Source organism: Mustela putorius, unplaced genomic scaffold, assembly GCF_011764305.1.
Source record: "Mustela putorius furo isolate JIRA1106 unplaced genomic scaffold, ASM1176430v1.1 tig00537227_pilon_pilon_pilon, whole genome shotgun sequence".
Taxonomy (NCBI): Eukaryota; Metazoa; Chordata; class Mammalia; order Carnivora; family Mustelidae; genus Mustela; species Mustela putorius.
In genome coordinates this window covers 39973974-39999263 of record NW_025422368.1, presented here as the reverse complement: position 1 = coordinate 39999263, position 25290 = coordinate 39973974, and the positions used below count along the sequence as shown (strand labels likewise).

Genomic DNA, 25290 nt, shown 5'->3' with positions numbered 1-25290 from the left:
GACTTGCCAAGTGTTGCCTCCACTCAGAATCACAGATTCTTAGAGGGGAAGGGAATCTTAAAGGTTCCTTCAACCTCCATAGTTTTCAGATTAGAAAACCGAGGACCAGAGGTGGTAACGGACTTTCCGAGGACCAGAGTTAGCAACAGAGCTGGCTAAAGAATGTGTATCTTCTGACAGCCAGAGCAGAGCTTTCCACTTTGTTTCAGTCTTCAACTTAATCCCGTGAGAAGGTAACATCACCACATCACAATGCAACAGTCCCACAAAATGTGTAAGGAAAGAATTGCTCATAACTTTTCTCCTGGAATAAAGAATAAGGAAGTCTGTTGATCTGTTTTTAGGTTGGACAGTCCAGTAAACACACACACACACAAGCACATGCACATTGATGTGAAATTTTGAGGCAGAGCTGGATGAGCTGGTCACTGCTCTGAATAGCAGGATGAGGCAATAGGGATAGGACACTGAGTGGTTCTGCCCATGACACATTCCACCAAGCACCAGGGCCCGGGATGTGTAGGTATTTAACAATAGTAGTGCCCCAGAACTCAGACTAATATCACTGTTGGGTTCTTTTTCTCTTTAATTGGAACAGTGTAACAGAGACAGTGGTAGGGAAGTATCATGGAAAGGACAGGCCTTGGAAATATAATTTAACCTCCCTGGCCTTCAGTTTCCCCAAATGATCTCCTAGACTTTCTCCAACTCTAAAGTGTTAATTTCCCCATTAGAGGGACTTTGTGAAAAGACTGACCTGTTCACAAACCTCTCTGAGGTCCCTTATTACAGAAATTCCAACAGTATCAAAAGAAATATATACACAAATTTTTTTTATGAGATTTGCAAAGCGTTTATCGTCAGATAATGTATATCTTTTAAAAGAGCATTGTTTTTACATGACTCTGAAAATTTGACCTGACCCTATGCTAACCTGTTTCTAAAAACCTGGGCTTGTAGGTTGGCTTTTGTCTTCCATCTACTGCCTATGGAGGAAGAACAACATGATATTAGCCCAAAGGGTGTTGACCCTTTTGTTCTGTTGTCCTTCTCTTAATTCATTGGCTCTTTCTTGGAGATGAGTTCTTTCCCCTTTTCCAATACTATCATTACAACCCCTCTTCCTCTTCTTTCTTCTTCCATTTAAGAAACATGATTTTTCTCCATGGTACTAGAACTTCTGTTATCTCAATTTCCTCGAAGATCACCCAAAGAAATATGGCAAACTGAAGAAAATTGGAGGAAATTGGGGAAAAGCACTAAAGATGGAAAGAAAAAAATGTCAAGATGATACTTGAAAAAAGTCTGATGGAAAGAGTAGTATGGAAATATTTATTTTCTGGGCGGAAGATAATTTAGAAATAAGTGTAAGGAAGGATTTGATTTTCTGGAACAAGGAAATTTTGGAACGATCAAGAAGAGCAGTACAGAGTAGCGTGAACAAATGATAAAGCTCAGCAGGGGAAAAAGTAGAAAAGAAGTAGACAATGTCCCAGCCCAGAGCAGGAGGATTGAGGAGTGAAAGCTGCCAGGGAAACTGCTAGTGAATACAAGAGTCTCTTAAGATCAACAGATTAACAGAGCAGGAAGAGATTTCAGGCCTTCACAGGAAATATATGGGTCAGATCTCTAACTACCTTCTGTAAGAACTCTACCATCTTTAGCTATCCAGCGCTTCATCATTTTGATGGCCCACACTTTTTCTCCATCCATAATCTCCCTTTCTACAATGAAATCTAGTAGTTTCTTTTTGTTATACTTTTTAGGACTTGAGAACAAGAACCAAAAATTCATTTACATCAAAGTAGGAGTGGTTTTCCAGAATGATATGCAAATAACAACAACAAACAGGAAGAACTATAGACAACAATGAACTTGGAAAAGTAATCAATCTGAATACTTTTTAAATTTTTTTCTTTTTATTGTGTTATGTTAGTCACCATACAGTATATCATTAGTTTTTTTCTTTTTCTTTTTTTCCCATTTTTAAATTTTTTTATTTTTTATAAACTGTATAATATATTTTTATCCCCCGGGGTACAGGTATGTGAATCGCCAGGTTTACATACTTCACAGCACTCACCATAGCACATACCCTCCCCAATGTCCATAACCCCACCCCCTTCTCCCAACCCCCCCACCCCCCAGCAAACCTCAATTTGTTTTATGAGATTAAGAGTCACTTAATCTCCCTCCCAATCCCATCTTGTTTCATCTATTCTTCTCCTACCCCCTTAACTCCCCATGTTGCATCTCCACTTCCTCATATCAGGGAGATGGTACATCATTAGTTTTTGATGTAGTGTTCCATGATTCATTGTTTTCATATCACACCCAGTGCTCCATGCAATCTGTGCCCTCTTTAATACCCATCACCAGGCTCACCCATCCCTCCCCACACCCCCTCCCATCTAAAACCCTCAGTTTGTTTCCTGGAGTCCACAGTTTCTCACGGTTTTTCTCCCACTCTGATTTCTCCACCTTCATTTTTCCCTTCTCCTGATGTCCTCCATGCTATTCCTTATGTTCCATAAATAAGTGACACCATATGATAATTGACTTTCTCTGTTTGACTTATGCATAATCTCCTCCAGTACCATCCTTGTTGAAGCAAAAGTTGGGTATTCATCCTTTCTGATGGCTGAGTAATATTCCATTGTGTATATGGACCATATCTTCTTTATCCATTCATCTGTAGAAGGGCATCTTGTCTCTTTCCACAGTTTGGCTATTGTGGACATTGCTACTGTGAACATTCGGGTGCATATGGCCCTTCTTTTAACTACATCTGTATCTTTGGGGTGAATACCCAGTAGTAAAATTGCTGGCTCATAAGTTAGCTCTATTTTTAATTTCTTTTTAAAGATTTTATTTATTTATTTGACAGAGATCACAGGTAGGCAGAGAGGCAGGCAGAGAGAGTGAGAGGGAAGCAGGCTCCCTGCCGAGCAGAGAGCCCGATGTGGGACTCGATCCCAGGACCCTGAGATCATGACCTGAACCGAAGGCAGCGGCTTAAACCACTGAGCCACCCAGGTGCCCCTCTATTTTTAATTTTTTGAGGAACCTCCAAACTGTTTTACAAAGTGGCTGCATCAATTTGCATTCCTACCAACAGTGTAAGTGGGTTCCCCTTTCTCCACAACTTCTCCAACATTTGCTGTTTCTTACCTTGTCGATTTTTGCCATTCTAACTGATGTAAGGTGGTATCTCAATGTGCTTTTGATTTGAATTTCCCTAATGGCTAATGAGGATGAACACTTTTTCATGTGTCTGTTAGCCATTTGTATGTCTTTGGAGAAGTGTCTGCTCATGTCTTCTGCCCATTTTTTGACTTATGTTTTTTGGGTGTTGAGTTTGAGAAGTTCTTTATAGATCTTGGAATACTTAATTTTCACAACACTCTTTCATAAGACTTTTTAAATGGTTTCAATAAACTTTTTAAAAATTTTATTTAAATTCAATTAATTAACATATAATGCATTATTATTTCAGAGGTAGAGGTCAGTGATTCTTCAGTTGTATATAACACCCAGTGCTAATTACCTCCATGCCCTCCCTAATGCCCATCAGCCAGTGACCCCATGCCCCAACCAGCCTCCCCTCCAGCAACCCTCAGTTGGTCTCCTATAGTTAAGAGTTTCTTATGGTTCAATAAATTTTTTTTCTAAATCCTTCTGATTCATGCATATCATTTAAAATAGATACCAGTATTTTTTTAATTCCCGATTCTTTTTTTTTTAAATTGAAGGATAATTAACATACAATGTTATTTTCATTTTGAGTGTATGACAAAGTGATAAGACAATTCTCTACATTACTCAGCGCTCACCACAGTAAGTAGAGTCACCATCTGTCACCACACAACATTATTATAATCTCACTGGCCATATTCCCTCTACTGTGCTTTTTGTTTTCATGACTTACTTATTTTATAACTGGAGGTTTGTGCTTCTTAATCCCCTTCACCTGTTTCACCTGTGGAACCACCCCCATCCTGTCCAGCAGCCACCAGTTTGTTCTGTAAATAGATACTAGCAGTATGGCTAATGCCTGACATGAAGGAAGAATTTTACACACAGTAAGTTTCATAATCAAGTTGACCTTTTCCATATGGCAGAAAATTGCTAACTCATCTTCAGTTTGTGGTAAACTATGATTTCCAGATCTGGTTTCCCTAGTCTCAATTGTTCCATTATGCCTCAGTGGTTGACCTTTTGTCCCTGCAAATTTAATTCTGGTTTTAGTGTTGTCATATTTTAATTAAGAATACTTAGATTCTTCTGTCTTCCAGAGTACTAAGGCCCACTTAATTTAAGTAACTCTACAACTTTTGCGAGCACCTTCACATTTTGTTTATGAAAGTCATGAAGGTGAATATTGGATAGATTGGTTTCCAGGACGAATTTGAATGAAACACCACCCAATATGTGCACCTAATATGTACCAGGCTGATGTAGGTTATGTTTTGGGTGTAACATACACTCTTAAACTCTTAAATCGATTGTTTAGCTATCTCATAGAAGAGTAAAGGCTGGATTTCCCGATTGTGGGAAGCAATCAATAGTGATTTTGACATAGAGGTAGACTCTCTGTTGCTTCCTGTCCTCTCTTTTGAGGAAGAACATAAATTTAGTTGTTGATTTCTTATGACTATGTTGGTATCTAGGTTACTCTTCTAGTTGCGAGAACCATGAAAACAGATACTGATGCTGAAAGGTCAGTCATTTCCAGAGCCATCCTTTCCTCTTTCTTGGAGGAGGGGGGGGACCAGAAAAAATGAATACAGGAAACTTATTTCTCAATATATTTTAGTTTCCACAAATTCACACAAATTATGATTTAGGTCATATTTGGCCTTGCTGATTTGTGTACATCTGGTTTTCCTATTGATCTATTTCTTTTTTTTTTTTTAAAGATTTTTATTTATTTATTTGATAGACAGAGAGAGATCACAAGTAGGCAGAGAGGCAGGCAGAGAGAGAGGGGGAAGCAGGCTCCCCCGCTGAACAGAGAGCCCGATGTGGGGCTCAATCCCAGGACCCTAGGATCATGACCCGAGCTGAAGGCAGAGGCCTAAACCACTGAGCCACCCAGGCGCCCCCGCTGTTGATCTATTTCTTTTCCTCTTTGTGTAGCCTGTTGTCTTTTGTCACAACTGGACAGAAAGTGGACAAAAACCAGCTTAGTGGTATTTTCTTAAAAAAACGTCAAACCAAAGATGTTAAAAGCTTGATCCTTCTCTCCCCTTTGGTGTACTGGTCTTCTTTGATCATCCATGTGTGTATATGTGTGTGTATGTGTGTGTGCGCATGCACACACGCAAGACTTTGAAAATACTTGTATAAATAAAGTTGGGCAATTGAAAATGGATTGGCAGAGGCACCTGGGTGGCTCAATGGGTTAAGTCTCTGCGTTCAGCTTGGGTCATGATCTCAGGGTCCTGAGATTGAGCCCTGCATAGGACTCTCTGCTCAGCAGGGAGCCTGCTTCCCCCTTTCTCTCTGCCTACTTGCAATCTCTCTCTGTGTCAAGTAAATAAAATCTTAAAAAAAAAAAAAAAAGAAAAGAAAATGGAATGGCAAATAGTTACAGTCTCTGCATTTAGGAATTACAAATAATCAAATAGAGGAGAAATGGAGCCAAATATCATTTTTAATGAATGTGTTGTGAGTCAGTAATTCAAATTTTAATTGGAAAGCTGGTAACATATTTACAGGTAGAGAAGTATATATAGTGATAGTAGAGTCACAAAGATTACTTTAATGGTGCTATGTTGGACTGAGGAATCTGAAAGTGTATAAATCTGCTAGAAATTAGCTTTGGCAACACGCAGTGTAACATTAGTTTCAGGTAAGCAACATAGTGATTCAACAAGTGTGTATGTTACACTGTGTTCCCCAGAAGTGTAGCTACTATCTGTCACCATAGAACACCAATAAAATGCTATCGATTATGTTTCTTTATGCTGTACCCTTTATTCCTGTGACTTATCCATTCCATTACTGGAAGCCTGTATTTCCCAATTACCTTGGGCCATTTTGCGCACACCCCACACCCGCAACTCTGCTTCGGCAATTTTCAAATGTGTTCCAAAAGAAAAACGAGTTCATGGTAACAGGTAACAAAACCGAATAAAGTAACACTCAGGGGGCTAATAGTAGTTGGGAAGGAGAGGGCTAAGATGCAAAAATAACCCTTTTGATGCCTCTTCCCCCACCTGTAATTATTGGTTTGGGCTTTATATAATCCTCTCTCTTTAAAGATCTGATGTTTGGTCTAAAAGGATAGGATTCATCTTTCCTTGGATGTCTTTCAGTCTGTCACTAAATGTTCCTTCAACTCAAACCTCTTCTTTGTCCCCTTCAATCTATCAGAAAACTCTGTTGGTTTTTTTTGTTGTTGTTGTTGTTTTGTTTTTTATTTTGTTTTTAACTACTGTGACCATGGGTTGGGTTAGGTACTTTTCTTCCCAAATCCCTTCTTGCATGTTTAGTGCCCTTCCTCCCAAAGTGAAGCCAGTTAAGCTAAACACGTACATTTTAAATTTAGTAATGTGTAATATAGCTTAATGAGAGAGAGAAGTAAATATCAGTCTTAAATAATGTAGATAACAGCCTAATGGTTTCCTAGCCAGGTCCTAGTTATTTGAGAACATTACGTGAGAACATGACTTTGCTAAGTGAACACATTTTCTACTTATGTTTTTAACCATCATTTGCTGGAGGTCTTTTTCCCCCTGAAATATTTTTTAAAGCACACAAACTGTCCAATTAAGTAAAAAGTTACTGGCTCTGATTAAATTGCTTTGCACAAATGAGTGTCTATTGGATTTGGGAGAAATACTTATTTATCCTTTTAAGCTTTCCAAAAATCCTGCCTGTTACGTACCCACAACCGAGCTCGGGGGCCTGAAGAGTTCAAGGCTGACAGTAGCTGTGAAAAGTTTCATAGCCTTTTAAGAAAATTCAACAGCTTTGTTTGGGGAAGAAATATATGTATTATGCAAGACTGCTAGCTAATGCAGAGTTTGTAACATATGGAATTCATAAAGGTCCAATTACAGGACCATCACTGTTTGCCATGGTTTTAACTTATGTAAGTTATTGATTATACTTTCATGAGATCATAATCAAAAGGTTATTCTTTGGTAATGGTGTGTTAGAAGAACTTTATCCTGAACTTCAAAGCCATCTTCTGAGCCCTAAGAACAAAGGCTGAGAAGTTTGAACCGGGGCCAGAATCAGTCTGTATGAGTTAACGATGTTCAGACCATCCAGGGGCCAAATCAACCCATCTATGTGCATGAACTTTCTTTCATCACATCAGATCAACAGTCATCACTGAAAGATGACAGTTGATTCAGCTTTAATGTGTCTTTTTTTTTTCTTTAGTGAATCAGCTTGACTAACTATGGTGTCTGTCTCATACCCGTTTATTTTAACTGCAAAGTACTGTCATTCACTGTGCTCTTGGGAGAGAATCATGATCATCAACTAGGTTTACATCCAGGAAGGGGAATTGAAAGTACTGAAGAATTTATACAGGAAATAATAAATATGAGAAAGCTAATATGTAACATAATAATTAAAAAGAAATAAAGGATAGTTCATTTTTTGTGCTAATATTCTGGCATGTTTTAAATGGGCAAGATAGAAAGACCATGAGGTTACAAATGGAAATATGCTGCCAGCTCTTTGCCTCCTAAGATCCTTATGTAAGGACCCAAAGGCTTATTATACCAAATAAGCAAGACGCTGCCCTGTGTCATGACATAGGGCCAACTTTCCTATTTCTCACATCAGCCCCTGCAAACCTGTGGTGTAGGTTACTTTCTCCCTGGGCCTTTGGATGACTCCTCAGACAGATCCTGGACTTTCTCTCATTAGCCAAAGATAATAAAATGTCCTCGGATTACTTTTGTGCTAAGATTATTCTCATTTCAGTAATTAAAATATCCGCTCTTCTGTAGTAGTTAAAATTTCAATCCTCACTCACAGTTAAAATTCCTCCCCTCCCTTAGCAGCATCCTGGAAGGTTCGATGGTTGACTCTTCTCATAGACTCCTCCAGCTCCTCTAAGTCTGGAAGGCTGGGCTGCAGGTGGGGGCCGGGGAAACCAGAGACAAGAGGTAAGAGGGCGTTGGTGTCACCTACAGTGTTTCCTCTGGCACCAGAGGATGTTTAGAGCTGATCTTGTCATTATGAGCACTTTCCTGCATTCCTCCACTGGACGCACCTGACCCTTTTACCTGTGACGGGGTGATGTTGAACGCTGGTCACCACAGTGCCCTGCCCGCTCTGGGCCTGCCACCACTGGTCTCCTAGCTCTTTACCAAATGTGCCAAGTACCTTCCCACCTGAGAGACTTGGGACCACTGTTCTTTCTGCTGGTGTGCTCTTCCTTCACACATTTGTTCAGTTATCTACAAGTTTTCTAACACTCATATTTACTTACTTGTATTGACATAAAAACTTTTCTGATAAAGACAACAATGGAGAGTAGGTGTTTTTTGAAAAAAAGTACTGGTTTAAGTCCATAGGCTTTATTACCTGTATTGTCTAGTACAGTGTTAGGCCAGGTGGGGATAGCGGAAGAAGTCGTAGTCTCTGGTTTTGAGAAACTCTGATAATAATACTATTTGTCTAAACTTATGAAAGGAAATAAAATTTAAAATATAAAAAATAAATAACATGATAATAAAATTTTAAAAAATAAGTTCAGTGTTTAATCTCACACCACCAATTTCTTGTATTAACATGTGAATAGAAAGAAATCATGTGATCAGAAAAATTGTGATTAAATTAACTGTGCTAAAAAAAAAAAAAAGGCAAGGGAACTTAGTCAGTTAAGTGTCTAACTCCTGGTTTCAGGTCAGGTCAAGAGTTCAAGGTCCTGAGATTGAGCCCCACTTTGGGCTCCACACTGCGGCGTAAAGACTGCTTGAGATTCTCTCTCTTTTCCCCTCTCTCTCTCTGCTCCTTTCCCAGCCCATGTCCCCAACCCTGGCACACATACACACCTATTCTCTAAACAACAACAACAAAAATTATACTGTGCTTATGTTTCCAAAAGCATGTTTGATTCTCTTAGATCTTGCCTTTTATGCTACAGATCAATTTCAGCCAACAGCTCTGATCATGGCAAGGTTTTGAAGTCAATTAACTCTAATTAATTCATAACAAAAACTTTTCCAAAATTAAAACATAAACAAGGATAAAGAAAAGATACCATTAGGTTAGCTGACCTTTCCTTATTCATTCCTTCTTTGACCCATCCAATAAATAGTTACTGAGCACTTTTTTTTTTTTTAAGATTTTATTTGACAGAGACATAGCTAGAGAGGGAACACAAGCAGGGGAAGTTGGAGAGGGAGAAGCAGGCTTCCTGCTGAGCAGGGAGACCAATGTGGAGCTCAATCCCAAGACCCTGAGATCATGACCTGAGCTGATGGCAGAGGCTTAACTCACTGAGCCACCCAGGTGCCCCTTGAGCACTTTCAATGTGCTGGCACTACTCTAGGTACTGGAGCCCAGCAAAGAATGCAGAGTGATGGCCCTTGTGGAGCTTACTTTCCCTGTAGTGCAGAAGAGAGACACAGAAGTTTTTAAATATTTAAATGAACGTATGTCAAGGGGTGATAAGTGCTAGTGGAAAAATAAAGCAGAAAATAAAAATATACATGGTGAGGGGTGCTGTTTCAGAGAAGACAGCCAGGAGATGCTACTGTACTAGAGAGGAATAAAATTAATAAGGGGACAAGCTATGTGGTTATCTTGGGGAAAAGCACCCCAGCAGAAGGCATAGTTCATGCCAGGTCCCTCCAATGGGAGTGTACCTAGCACGTTAGGGAAGCAGCAAGGAAGTGGGTGTAGTAGGACCAGAGTGAGTAGGGAGCTGCCGTTAATGAGACTCCAGCCCAAGGGGGAAGCATTACCCTATCACTTGTGATGCATTATTCTCCATGAATCAAACCTCATTCATTCAACACAGATGCCCATATGAAGCTTTTTTTTTCTTTTTTGTAAAGACTTTTCTTATGGAAAATTTCAAACATGTACAAATATTGACAGAACAGAAAAATAAACATCCATTTATCTATCACCTAGATCTAAGAATCATTAATTCATGGCCAGCCATGTCTTATCTACACTCCCTACCCATGGCTCCCTCCCATACTATTTTGAAATAATCTCAGGTAACATGTCATTTCATCTACAGATATTTTAGTATTTATCTATGAAAGATTTTAAAAACCTTTTTAAAAAAAGAACCTCAAGGGCGCCTGGGTGGCTCAGTGGGTTAAGCCGCTGCCTTCAGCTCAGGTCATGATCTCAGGGTCCTGGGATCAGGCTCTCTGCTCAGCGGGGAGCCTGCTTCCCCCTCTCTCTCTCTGCCTGCCTCTCTGCCTGCTTGTGATCTCTGCCTGTCAAATAAATAAATAAAATCTTAAAAAAAAAAAAAAAGAACCTCAAAACCATTAAAAATAGTTTTCTAACATAATCAAATGTCTAGTTACTGTTTAAATTTCCAACTATGGCTCATAAAGGTCAACCATTTTTAAAGTTTGTTTATTTGAGAATTCAAGGTAGGTGCACACATGATGGCGAGTTGATAAACCTTAATTTTCTTTTAACCTCTAGGTTTCCCTCCCATCTCTCTCTTTTTTTCCCCTTCCTTCAGATTTTTGTTGAGGAGACTGGGTGTTTCCCATATCCTGGATTTCACTGATTATATGTTTGCGGTATAGTCTTACTCGTCCTTCTATCCTCTAAATTCCCTCTAAAATAATAGTTCAAAAAGACATTTCTAATTTGTTTTAAAGCTAAACAAATAAGACAATTTCAGTAAGATGTGATTTACCCCTTTTTTTTAGGGTATGACTAATTTGACTCAGAACTTGTATTTATTTTTTATAAACAGCTTTTGTGCCATAAAAACTGTCAGTCACTGGGGATTCAAATAAGAATAGGCAAAGTTCCTTCCATAGAGGAGAGTTTAATGGGGAAGACAAATAAATAGACTGTTACTGGAAGTACAATAATACAGATATGGGGGAAAGTACAGGAAAGAAGGATCTGGGTTGGGAAAGTTTTATGTCTGTGCTTAGACAGGTAAGTCAAAGTCTCCTTAGTGGACAAGAGCAGGGAGTAGAGTTCAATCCAGGCATGGAGTCAGGAGCAAGGTTCATGAGAAAGCATGGTAGTTCAATGAACTTAAAGCTTGGTAGACCTGGAGCGAAGATGTGAGGGAAGACATGAAAGGAGCCCCGTGGGCAGAACCAGCTGTAAAGCTGTATCTAAACTCTTCCCCGTGATTAGAAACAGTTAAGACTTTTAAGTGGGAGCAGTGGTATAGTCCAGGTGGCATTTAGGAAGAAAACTGAATGATATTTAGCCTTGAAGTTATAAATCTGGACCGCAGGAATTACTAGGGAGACAGGTTAGGGGACAATTACAGGAGTATGTGTGAGAAATATCTGAATTTTGGTAATAACAGTGGGAAGGAAAAGAAAGGGAATAGATTTGAGAAATCAGTGAGAGTTTGTGGAGGTGGCTGGTGAGAGAAAAGTTGGGGGTCTAGAAGGACTGCCGAGTTTATATCTTGAGTAATCAGGATCATAGTGCTATGTAAAGAAGTCTAAGTGAATAGGTTTATCAGGAAGGTAATGAGTTTGGTCCAAACATATTAAGTCCAAGGAGAGATGTCTGATAGACAGCTGCCAATATGAATCTAAAGCTCAGAAGAAACGTGAAAACTGGAGATAAAAATTTGGAGGTCTTTGAAATGTTGGTATAAATTGAAGTCACAGAAATGGATAAAATCCCTCAAGAAGACAGAGAAGCAAGAAGAGGAGAGCAGCAGTTGTTTCCTGGAAACATCAGTATTTAAGGCAGTGGCTCTTACCATTATGTTTTGAGTCCTGGGTTCTTTTAAGAATGTGATGAAATCTAGGGTCTGCTCTCCCCAGAAAAATAGTCACATATATATGGACACAAAAGTTATGGATTCTTTAAGGGTGCATGGGCCCACATTCAGAACTCTTCTTAAGGTGCCATCATAGAAAGAGAAGCATGAGAAGTTCATTAGGGAAAGACTGATGGGAGAAGGAGAAGAGGAACTCACAAAGACTGTTGCTATAGACAGAGCAAAAAAAATTTTTTTTATTATAATAAAAAATTTTGGAGAATATGGATGGATGGAAAGTGCTCATTGGATTTTACAATTTGGAGGCTATTTGTGACTTTTTATGAAGATTTTATAGTGATAAGTACAGGGGTGCCTGCATGGCCCAGTCAGTCAAAAGTCTGCCTTCGGTTCATGTCATGATCCCAGGGTTCTGGGACCAAGCCCCACGTCGGGCTCGCTACTCAACAGGAGTCTTCTTCTCCCTCTCCCTCTGCCCTTTCCTCCATCATGCGTTCGCTCTCTCTCTCTTTTTCAAATAAATAAATAAAATCTTTTTTAAAATGATGAGGGCAAAAGCCTTACTAGTGAGCTGAAGACTGATGAGCAAGAACACTGAACCATGAGTATAGACCTTCTGGAAGCACTGTAATGACAGGTAAGAAGAAAGGTAGCCAGGTAGAGACAGGGTTTGGTTTTTAACCTTTTAATCATATTAATATACATGAGGGAGATGACATTACTATTAGAGCCAATCTCAGAGGATATGGGAAGGAAGCAGATTGAATGTGAATGTGGGCTATTTGTAGGTGGATGGAGGGAAAGTTCAAAGAAATTCATACCTAGCAATCTCTGTTTTGTTTGTGAATAGGGTATTGTCATCAGTTGAGTATCGATATCAGGGCTAGAGCAGAGGACTTTGAGGAAACTATGGAATTGTTGTGTGTAGGAGAAGGGAGAGAGTAGGGATGTTTAAAAAAATTGCTCAGGGAGGTGTCTGGGTGGATCAGTCAGTTAAGCACCCAACTCTTGATTTCAGCTCATGTCATGATCTCAGGGTTGTGAGACTGTGCTTGAGATTCTCTCTCTCTCTCTTTGTTCCTCCCCCAACACTTCTCCCTCTCAAACAAACAAACAAACAAATAAAATCAAATAAAAAAAAGAATCGCTCAGGGGTACTAGAGGGCAATTCAAGTTGGGCAGTAGATTTAGCCAGTCCTCAGATTTTGGATTTTCATCTTCAGTGTCCTCCAGGGAAATTGCTTCAGTTCTGCCTCAGTTTCTTGTTGTCTTAAAGAGGATGAATAATGCGTGTATGAATAACAGTTTTAAAATAGCAAATACCTAGAGGAATTTACAAGAGTAAAAGGGCTGATGACACTGTATGTTCTAGGTAATCACTTTTTCTGAAGTAAAAGCAAATTTATACTGATGACTGCTACTTGAATCTTCTGCTAGTAACACTAGTTCCCTAAATTTTTAGACTTCGAAAATCTGTAACTATGAAATCACAGACTTTTCTGTTTGACTCTTAGATAGGAAAAGAACAACTGGTCATTGGATGATATCTTGTAACATAGTATTTTGATACATGAAATTGTGATTATATGAATAAAGAAGGCAAATTAAGACATATTTCATATTTACCAAATAGCTTAATGTATTTTTTTTCAAAGCACAAAGTCAAGAAGGACAGTGGTTTTTTTCCCTGTTGGTTTTTTTTTTTTTTTATCAAGAAGTAAGTTAATACTGTCCATGTGGATTCAATAAAAATATATTAAAGAATGTTAGAAAACTATCTGAAGCTAAGCCTAGGAAAAACATGACCTAATGTTAAATATTTTGAAAGCCATCATTGAGAATCTACTGATAATTCTAAGTTAGTTAAAATTTTTCAAACTTTTTTTTAAATCAATGGAAAGGAGACTATGCATTATAAAGAACTCTGAAAGAAATGGGACATTAGTCTTGCCTCTTTGGAGCTATTTATATGTGCTACACAGATTTATTTGGACATTTTATAAAGGTCATTCTGTCCTAAAAAATGTGATGTGCTGAAATACACCACCATGTGAACTGCATGAAAGGGAGATGAAGGGAATGAGATACTGATGAGGAATAAATGCACAGGAAATAAATACAGGAGGTGTGAGGGTAATTGCTCAGTTGTGAAATGATTATCCAAGACAGAGCTCTTAGCCCATTCTCTTCTCCCCCGCCCGGAGTACAGGAATACCCAATGACTGCTTCTGAAGCTTTAAGAAAAGTTAGCCCGGTGATGGGTATTGAGGAGGGCACATATTGCATGGAGCACCAGGTGTTATATGCAAACAATGAATCTTGGAACACTACATCAAAAACAAATGATGTAGTACTGTATGGTGAATAACACAATTTAAAAAGAAAAAAAGAGCAATATTCAAATATAAATCTTGAGATAAGAAGAAAAAAAAACAGAGAAAGTATTCCTTTTCCTTTTTCGAGAGCTGAAATCTGCTCTCATCGCCTCTAGAACACCTGCATTCATACCACTGCCTTCTTAGCCCTTCTGCGTTCTCCAATTAATACCATCCTACTCTCTAAGAGAAAGGTGTGGCTGTGCTCCCGAGGTTTCTTTTCCCACGCCTCCCATTTGGACTTTTCCTGGTGCACAGAGTGCTAGCTATGCCCGTTAGAACAAAGTTTTCTTTCCTCAAAACGTTTCCTTACAACTCCTCCGTATTGCCCAATACTGTCTTTCTTCGTGCCTAGTTTTGGGGTTGCCATTGACCCATAACTTTGCAGATGCTTGAATTAGGGCAGGATTACTGTACGGAGGAGGCCCTTGCCCCAGAAGCCTCAAGGAATAAGCAGGAATGAAGTTTTCAAAAGCCTCTCTCCTGCCTATCTTGCCCTTCCCATGGAAAATTTTGGCAGTCTGGTGAAAGCAGTATGCTGAAGGGGGGCTCTATTTTTAAAGCCTACTTTATCTCCATTCTGATACCCTTTTCCTCCCATCTTTAAAAGAAATAAAAAATAAAAACCTCTTTTCCATTCCCCAGTGTTTGGCTTTTCACCTTCCTTATTACTCGCCCTCAAAAAAATAAAAAACCCTGGCTTTTGGTTTTATCTAACACAAAACAGCAATATAGTGCTCTATTACATTGCTTTTCTATCTTTAGGAATCTTAAAAGAGAATGACTAGCCAGTGATTTGTCAGATAGCCAGGTCTGTTTCTGGTTTGCATGAGCAATGGTGATTCCAAACCGTAGGAGGAAAAAGATGGAAAATGTCTTAGATATTTCAGATGCATGTGAAGCCAAACTGTGTGATCTCCTGCCAGTTTTAGTTTACAAAACTTTCATGGTCCCGGATGTGTTTACTTGGACTTGAAGTTTTAATATTACCACTATATTCCAATAGCTTTACTCCCTCAACACAGCCCGCTAACTGTGGTCAGTGGCAGTGTGGATAAAACCAATTACTGGAACAGAAGGATGAGGCCGATCGAGATTCTCTCTTGAAGAAGTGTTCTCTCTTTAAGTAGTGTTCATTTCATCATCCATTAAGCCAAGGCCAGTTTCACAATTAAATAACTACTCTTCATGAAAAGGAGCTTTTTAATTTTGTTTCTGAAACAAGTTCTCCTTAGAGCCAGTTTCAAAAGAAGTCATGAAAGAAGTCTTTGTTGATATTTCACCTTTCCCAGTGACACTGTAATTTCATATTGTAATTTGCAGAAGACAAGATTTATATAAATTTACATAGTTTTACAAAATTTATAAACTTGAAATTATAGAAATTATATGTAATTTAAATTATATATATGTTACTTAGAGAAGGAATCACGTCTCTTCTGGAACTATGAACCAGAAGAGCATTAGACAACATCATGTTTCAGAACTGGACCTTATCTACATTATCTGCTTATATTTATTCTTGGAGCCTCACTGCCAAGGTTTTGTCCCTAAATAACCATAAAACAGTAACAAACTACACAAAGATCAACTGGATATCAAATGTCAGTGTTTGTTTCCTTGCTCTTTTTCCAAAAATATTCTCTATTCTCTATACATGCTATGGTGACTGGCCACCCAGCAAAGTAAAAGAGAACCTTTTGACCCATAAAAGTAATTAAGCAATTGCCAAAACAGATAAGCTAATGCCCAGTCAGTAAAACCATAGGCTAGTGCCATTTCACCATAACAATGTGAATAGAATATTCTGGAATGCACTGGTCTTACGCCTCTGGATGCTTCTCAATCGGTCATTCATTCATTCAGTGAATATTTATTAAATACCTGGCTGTACCCAATGCTGAGTGAATCTCCAGTAGCATAGTTGTGGGGGGATGGGGATAAATATAATCCCATCTTTAACCATAGAAGTTCCAATCTGTACATGACAATACATGATCTACACATGGGAAAAGTTTAATAATAATATGGGACAGTATTTGTCTAAGGGCCACACTGGTTTGAGTCCTGTTGCCAGCCAGTGTAGGTGAAAACACTGGAATATAGGTACGGTTATGGGGTGTTCAGAGCAGGCCAGGTGAGCTCCGGAAGAGGATCCCTGTTGGGTAGCAGTCTGAAATAAAGGAAATTTGGAACCAGACTGTGGAGGACACTTATCAGGCTAAGGGCCTTTTTCCTAGAGAAAGGGGCTGAAAGAAAAGCATTGTGAAATGGCAAAACTGATGTTTCCACTAGATATATTGGCTCACCTCATGGCAGAGATTTTAAAGAGGAAGGCTAGAAAGATATTTCAGAAAATGTTACGATAATACCAGTATGAGGAAATAAGGGCTGGCTTAGGGTGGAAGCAGTGGGAATGAAAGGCAGAGAAGAATCAAAAGATTATACAAGGAGAGGGGATAAAATTCTTGGTGTCTGTCCAGCTATCAGGAGATGAAGTAGAGGCAGGAAACAACAATGACTCAGAGGTTCAGTACTTTTGTTATTGGAAAAATGATAATACTGTTGACAGATACAAAGACCTCATGTGCAGCATCTGGTTTGGAAAGGTAATGAAGGAAGCTCTGTGTACATGAGCTTAGCCATGAAGCAGTGGGAATGGTTCTTGTTGAGTGAGCATTATTGACCCAAAAGGAAACAGCTTCATCTGTGCAAGTGCCTGAGTTTTATGATAGAATACAGAGGGAAGAGCTGAGGCCTGAGTCTTAGCGATTTTTCACAATCAGGAACTGAGAGGAGGAGGGTTAACAAGGAAGTGCAGGAAAATCAAAACATGGGGGAACAATCAGCAGAGTGTCCCAGCATCCAAGGATAATGAGTTGTGAGTTTGAAGGATGAAATTTTGCAGGGAGGTGACAAGATGAATGCCCTTCATCTTGTGATGTGAGATGTGAGAAGAATGTGAAATCCGGCAATTTTTGGTCTAGACATTCAGGCGTCAGATTATTTTAAGCATTGGGTGTGCTGATTCATTTTGTTTGGGACTTTAGCATTGAACTCTATTCCTTTCTTGCTTCAGTGAATTTCTTTCTGCTCTTCACATACAGTGTAGGAGCTATTTCAGATACCACTAATAATGCTCGTACTGAATGCCTGGCTAATCTGAACACAACATGCATGCTATAATACTAGGTTCTTGTGAGAATGATGATGAAGAGTGACTGGAGTGTTTAGTAAACACTCAACAAAAATTCTTTGTAAATTTTCCAGCTTTATGGCATCTGTATGCTTTGTATCTGTGAATTGCCTGAAATTTTCTTCAGAACACATCAAATACCTTTATTGTTCCAGTTCTCTTCATGAACACTTAGGTCAGCATCATGATACATGAAGTTAAAAGAGGTTTGAGAGCTGTGGTTTTATGAAGAACCTTTATTTCTTAACTCAGAGGCTCTTGTAATTATCATGCTAATATATTAGATTAAGTATGCACCACAAACCCAGAACTTCAAAGATAGAAAAGAAATACTGGATTCTTTCTGTTCCTCCCCATGGTTATGCAGTTCTCTGCTTCCTTTCTCTGCGTCTACCCAAGAAATAGTGCCAGAGTTAAAGGCCTTCTGGGTTGTCCCATTTTGCTGTTTAAATGATGTCTTCATCTTTTCTGGAAAGAACAACCTTAACATTCAGCCAAGTTGCTTGGAAGCAAGTTAAATGGCCTCCAGCACTCATTCCTCTCTTGATAATATTTGGGTGTCTTTTATTCTTCTCCATGAAAAGAAAATTTACTGCATGGCAAGCCAGGCCAGCAAGGTTTTTCAACAACTTAATTTAGAAGTGAATTATTCTCCTGAATAGACCCATTCTTTGTTTGAATACAAGGCAGTCTTTTCATGTGCTTCTCAAATAAGCACACTACTTACCTCTACCTGAGTTTCCACTAGTGTCATTTAATAAAACTAAATGTACTTTTCCTAATAGAGGTTTCAGACTCTCCAATATGCCACCTCCCTATTACAGTTCATGCTCTGAGTTCCTTTTATCTAAGTAATAAATCTACAACCTGTGAAATTTGTTCCCAAACTTTAAAGCAAGCTTGTTGTTCTCTTTGGCATAGAATTTAGGTTTTATTTGCCCCTACATAAGTATTTCCAGTGGAGAGGTTTGAGACTAGGACTGTTTATGATATTACAAATAAACTAAAAACAGAAAGTCCTGTCTAGAACTTAAACTATGACATTATAAATCTATCATTTATTTTATCAGCCATTTTTCTTTGACTTTGAGGGACTTATTTAAGCCACAGAAGTTAATACTTAGGTTAAATGAAGAACATAGGTCATCTCTACTACATGGTGATCTAACTGATGTGTAGAAATATTTATATGGCATGGGTGGTTTTGGTAGATCTGTTGATAATGACAAAATGAAACAATGAAAGAGGTCAGTGTCAAGATCAGAGATAAAGTGTTGGCCAATTTCTTTTTTTTTTTTTTAATTAACATATACTGTATTATTTGTTTCAAGGGTACAGGTGTCTGGCTGATCAGTGTTACACAATTCACAGCGCTCAGCAAAGTACATACCCTCCCCAATGTCCATCAGAGTTGGTCAGTTTTTAAGTAGTTTTCAAATTGGAATTTTAAAGAAGGCAATGAAAACAGTAGATGGACAAACCCCCTTAAAATATATATACCAACTATAAAGGAAAGAATGAAGTAATTTCAGAAATTACAACAACATTATCATCTTCAAAAAGAAGAACAAAACCTTCAAAGGTTTTCTCTGGAAACTGTCTATTGCTGATAAAATCAAGCAAGAAACTGTTTTGACCAGTTCCTGTCTTAGAATACAGTCTTAGAATTGCAGTAGAAAAACTGATATTTACTGATTCTCAGAGAAATCAAATGCACACCCTAAAATCTCTACTGTGAAATTTGTTATTGATAAGAATACTGGCTGTCTGGACAAATCCATTAAGCCTAGCTGCATCATGCTATGCAGTCATGCCAATGCTAATTACAAACTCTAACATCAAATATAATGGATTCTGACCTTGCCAGCCTACTTCATATGGCCATAGTCAAAAGCAACAACAGGAGACCCAGAGGCTCTATGGCGTTGTTTCTGGACCCTGAGTGAAATTCTTTCAGTTCCACATTCTTGGAACATCATCAAAAGTTCTTGAGAGACACACTCAGAAGCTACTTTATTAGTACATGTTATTTTCTTAAAGCACACTTTCAAGGAGGGGCACATGAATGGCTCAGTTGGTTGAGTGACTGACTGTTGATTTTGGTTCAGGTCATGATCGCAGGGTCTTGGATCAAGCCCCATGTCAGGTTTGCGCTCAGCACAGAGTTTTCTCGAATTCTCTCTCTCCTTCTGCCCCTCCCTGCCACTCACAATGTCTCTCTAAATAAATAAAATCTTCAAAAAAAGAAAAAAAGCACACTTTCAAGAAGGCAAAGAGATTTAAATCAAATTGTTATGTGAGCAGAGTCTCACCAAATAGAGGTCCAAGAATATTTCATCTATGTCCAGATCATGAGAATTATACAAATAGAGCCAGTGATTTTCATCAGCCACACAGAACTGAAGCAAGGTATATAATTAATGTCTGTTTTTAAATAAATGCATTTATTTCACTATAAAAGAAAGGAAAAATCAGTTAGCAACAACCCTACACAATCACTGCTTTAATATGAAACATTAAAATGTTTCAAAAACATTTTAACTTATATTTAATGGTATTTTTTTATTAATGCCCTTTTTAAGTATATCATCCATATAAATTTCACTTATAATGTGACAAAGTTTGAAGATATAATTATGGAACAGCAAATGATAACTTGTGGTATTTGAAGCAATCTAGCCACTGAAATGTATTTTCGGCATGCTTATGCTCTATTCACTCAGCTCTTTTCCATCATTATATGTACTGTTAATACAAGTGTTCAAAATAAGGCTTGGGACAGGGTATGCATTACACAGGTGTTTGTTGTGTTATTGTTTGCTAGTTATTACTGTACTTAGTAATACAAATTACCCGAAGTTATTAATTGTAAGGGCATACAACACTAAAGCCTTTCATAATGCCAACTAAAATATGTTTTAGAATAAAATGTTAAGTGATAAGCATGATCTAGTGAGGCACAGAGGTAAGTGCAGCTGGTGGAGGTCATTTAAAACACCCAGATTCACAGAACACTAAAGAGCCCACTTTTAATAGTTGTTGACTTTATTGCGGGGTCAGAAATAATGTTAAAGGAATCCATTCCAAATTGAAATACTGTTCCTGATGACACTCCTTTCTTTCATCAAACTTCTTGTAATTCTCTGCCTTCCCTCAAACAGGGTAGGAAATGACAGTCTTAAAACTCTTTATCCTCAGGGCCTTTCTAATGATGAATTTAGTAAAATTAATTGATGACATTTTGTTGCTCATCTACATGATGGTCATCTAGAACACTGCCACAGCCCAAAGAGCCAGTGTCCCCACAGCGGCTGAGATCACCCCTTTGCATTATCATCCTCCCATGGAGTCCTTAATCCCTAACACATTGACACTATGATGTAAGGCCAAAAAATGGTGTGAATGTCTACCAGGTATCTCTTAATATCCTCCATACTGGGAAATAAATTTGATACTGACTATAGGAAAGGTCATATTCCTTTTTAAAATGTCACTTTAGCCCATGTTTATGTAATTCATAATTTAGTTATTAACCCATCCAAATTCTGCATATCTCTACAGTTAACTGCAGAGCCACTCAGCTCACCTCTCATTTTGGCATCTGCACTATTTATTGATTGCTCTTTATTCCCAAGCAAGAACATGATTCCATCATAAATCCTTTGAATAACCCAGCTGAGAATCACTTAAGCATCAGAGCTCTCCAGGGAGATTATACTTCACCATTTTCAGTATTTTGTGGTTATTCAAATAACAGGTACCATTTTCTCTACTAGACTTAGTGGGAAAATGAAAAATGTTTACAATGTAAAATTTTACAGGATGTTATATTGCAATGGTGGTTTTTACACTTTTAGGCTTTTCTCTCCATAATTAAATTGAGACCTTAAATGTAAACGTGCCAAAGGGAAGGATACTGAAAAATAAATATTCACAACAAAGTCATTAGTTTTGGACTTTCATATCTTCTTTTGCCAATAGCTTACTGCTTTCATTATCCCTTACGTATTACAGCTTTCCAAATTCTGATCAAAAGACTCACCTCAAATTTGAATTAAAGAATGAATTAAAGAATTAAAGAATGACCCAAGAAGCTGAGATGGATTTTCTAAGGACTAGCTGCCGATTGTTTTGATACCAATTGTTTCCTTAAGAGCTTTTTTCCTAAATCCTTTTAAGAAACAGTAACTAAATAATATTGTTTAAGCTAAAAAGCCACCTTATGGATATACTGGATAGATGTCATTAATGTTTTTAAAGCATCCTTCTCTCCAGAGTCCAATTCTAGAGTCCTAAAATCCAGAAGAGTGAGTTATGCCTACAAAGACTTTCAGAGGTCATGTATTCCAGATTTCCTGTAGTGAAAAATGTCACTCTCCTATCAGAGGAGTGACCAGTTAAGAAATGCCTTCTCACACTCCATGGTCCCCATGGTACTGATTGTCAATGCCTTTTGTTGTAGGCAGAATACTTCTATGAATTCCTGTCCTTACGCTCCCTGGATAAAGGCATCATGGCAGACCCAACCATCAATGTCCCTCTGCTGGGAACAGTGCCCCACAAGGCATCAGGTGGGTGGTCTTTGCCTTGCGAGGGGGTGGAGTCTACACTTGTAATGGTGATGGAAATAATTTCAAGACCTGGAAGTCACCCGTCAGAGGAATCATGGAATGTTTTCCTGAAGAGATCCGATGATTTTAGGGCAGCTCGATTATTATGTCCCTACCTCCTTTGGACAGAAAGTAAGAATGGGAGTAACAAAATGGCTGTTTCCTAATTTGCTGAAGACTTGACATAGTCCTGGTTCATAAGCAATTCCAGATTAAAAAAAGAAAGTCATTACATGAGATATATCCAGCCAATAATTATTATGAATTAATGTAGTGCACATAAATGTGGCAAAGATGCAAAGCAAGTGATTGGGGGGAAATGGGATACATTGAGAAAAACTTTACCCAAATGAGTATTGTATTAAATAAGAATTTGAAGGAGCAAAGAGACAATGGAAAAGTGGGAGAAATGTGTTAACATATCAGAGCTAATCTACCTTCTCTGCTGAGAAAACACAGTATAGGGTATTTGTTTAGAGATGTTCAGCATGTAGTGCTCGCTTCGGCAGCACATATACTAAAAAATTGGAGATGTTCAGCATGTAAAACAGCAGCTCAGGCCTTCTCCAATTTGAGTTCTGGGAGGGAGTCAAGGCCAGAATTACCACCCCATTGTACAAATTAGAAAACTAAGCCTTCTGAGGCTTCACTGACTTCCCAAAGTCATATATGAGTAATAAGCAGTGAAGCTGAGACCAGATTTCATGACTTTCAGAGAAGTACAGAGATCACTTATGTTAACATGGTCAAATACATGTGTGTTTCTTTCTCATCTAGAAATATAAATTTTTCCATAGTTGTGATAATAGAATATATATTTGATTTTGCACTATAGTTGGTTTTTTTTGGGGGGGGGCTTTTAACACTTCAACAAAATAATTTTCCAGTGTCATTTTAGATTTTTCCAAAAGTTGTTTTTGATGTCCTTATTATCCATTTTATGAACATACTCATAATTAGTTTACTCATTCCCTCATTGTGTGTTACTTGGATTGTTTTCAGGGTTTTCATACTAGGAATATCACAATAAACATCGTTTTTAAAGTAATAGATGGTCAGTGAGTAGAAAGCCCATTATTCATCATGACTGCCAGCACAGAGCCCAACACAGAACAGGACTTCATAAAATACTTACTGGATTAATGTTTGTATCAAAGTCTTAGAGCTCATCTCATTATTTTATTAAAGTAGATTCTTAGAAGTACAATTATTGTGTCAAAGGACATGAACTATGAGCATTTCCAAAGGCTTTTAGAAAAAATTGCCAAAATGCCAAATTACTTTCCACAAAGGTTGTGCCCATTTGTATCCTGGCTAGCAGTGTGGGAGAGGGCCTAGCTCACCATAACATCATCAACGTGGGTTATTAATCATGGGAACTCTTTTGCTGACTTAGAAAGTGGAAAGAGGTTTCTTAGTGTTCTTTTTTTTTTCTTTTTTTAAAGAATTTATTTATTTATTTGACAGAGAGAGATCACAAGTAGGCAGAGAGGCAGGCAGAGAGAGAGAGAGGAGGAAGCAGGCTCCCTGCTGAGCAGAGAGCCCGATGCGGGACTCGATCCCAGGACCCTGGGATCATGACCTGAGCCGAAGGCAGTGGCTTAACCCACTGAGCCATCTAGGCGTCCCTCTTAGTGTTCTTTTAATTTGATATTTTTTGTTCCAACCGAGGTAGAAGACATTTTCCTCTATCTATATAATGTAAAATGTCAGTTAGCCATGCTTATTTTTATATTGAAAATATAAAATAATTTATTGACTTGTAATAAATTATATATTCTATATTATTACATATTATTATTTTTATATTACTGTTTATACTTTCTGGTATATTTTTCAGTTTATTATTTTTTTGAAGGCAAGGATATGCAGAATCTAAGTCCTATGTGATCAAAACTATCTTTCCCTTTGTCATTTTTTCCTACTTTTTAAAAAAAATTTTATTTATTTGACAGAGAGAGATCACAAGTAGGCAGAGAGAGAGGAGGAAGCAGGCTCCCCGCTGAGCAGAGAGCCCGACTGGGGAGGGGGCCCTCCATCCCACACTGGGATCATGACCTGAGCCAAAGGTCCAGGCTTAACCCACTGAGTTACCTAGGCACTCCATTCCTGACTACTTTTATGCTTAAAAATTAATTCTTCTTCAGAGAGCAATTATGTGATAATTATGTAATAACTAGAACATGCTTCTAGCATTTTATCAAATTTATTTTGACAATAGTAGGAGGTAGGGCTCTCATCTGAATTATTTTCCTGAGTATTCAGCTTTTCCTGTATAAGAGGTTGAATTGATTCAAGATATACCTTTTATTTCACATTAAGTTCTTCCATACATAGAGTTTTATAGCTTACTATTTGTTCTAATACTGTAATATTTTTAGTTTTATAAAATTTTTAAATAACTGATACCATAACCCTGTCCTTTCTAAAAAAAAAAAATTAGTCTTATTCTTCCAGAGGAATGTTAGAATAACTTTGATGTCTAATGAAAATGTCAATAAGCACTCCTATAAATCTATGCAATAATTAAGAAATCAGATAGTCTTATAAAGTCCATTTTCAGGTTTTGGTCATCTACTACTGCCTGTGGATCTTTATTTTTACATCCCAGAACAGAAAGAGCTGGGGACTAAATAAGCAGAGTTTTTTCAGTTTCTTGGCATAGGTCCCCATGTGGGTGTAGACAGCAAGAGTGTGAATTTGGGTTTCCCTTGGGTCATCCCTGGGCTGCAGGGATGACCCAAGAGTCAGCCCTTCCAGAGTATTTGCTTCCAATCCTGATGGGTTTGGGGTTCTAGAAAGGTCCTATGAAGGAATGAGGCCTTGGATTCTGGAGATAAACTCACCTGAGATTTATAGCCCCACAGCTATGGATGCCCCTTGCAGATCCATGGGCATCACTGATCTACACAGAGGGCATTGCTACTGCAATCACATACTGCTACATCACGGAGACAAGAACATTCTTGGAGTGTGGCCATTACTCAGTCTCATGCCATGTCACACAGTGTTTTTTTGTAGTCAAAGATAATTTTCTCAATCATATTTTTTGCTCTTTCTTTTTAGATGCAGTCAGGAGTAAAATAAATACATAATAGATCTCTCAATTTCCAATTTATATTCTTAAGTTTTTCCTTTGCTGTTTTCTGGTTATTTAAGGAACACAAGTTCATTGTAGCC

General features: G+C 38.1%; 1 protein-coding gene across 1 annotated transcript in view; it reads left to right on the top strand.

Annotated features, from left to right (window-relative positions):
* WIF1 (WNT inhibitory factor 1) overlaps nt 1-25290 on the top strand; it is a 68451-nt gene that overhangs the window by 21513 nt on the left and 21648 nt on the right. The window contains exon 3 of the mRNA XM_004752490.3: nt 21963-22071. Coding sequence (XP_004752547.1) covers nt 21963-22071 — 109 coding nt within the window. The remainder of the gene's footprint in view (nt 1-21962; nt 22072-25290) is intronic.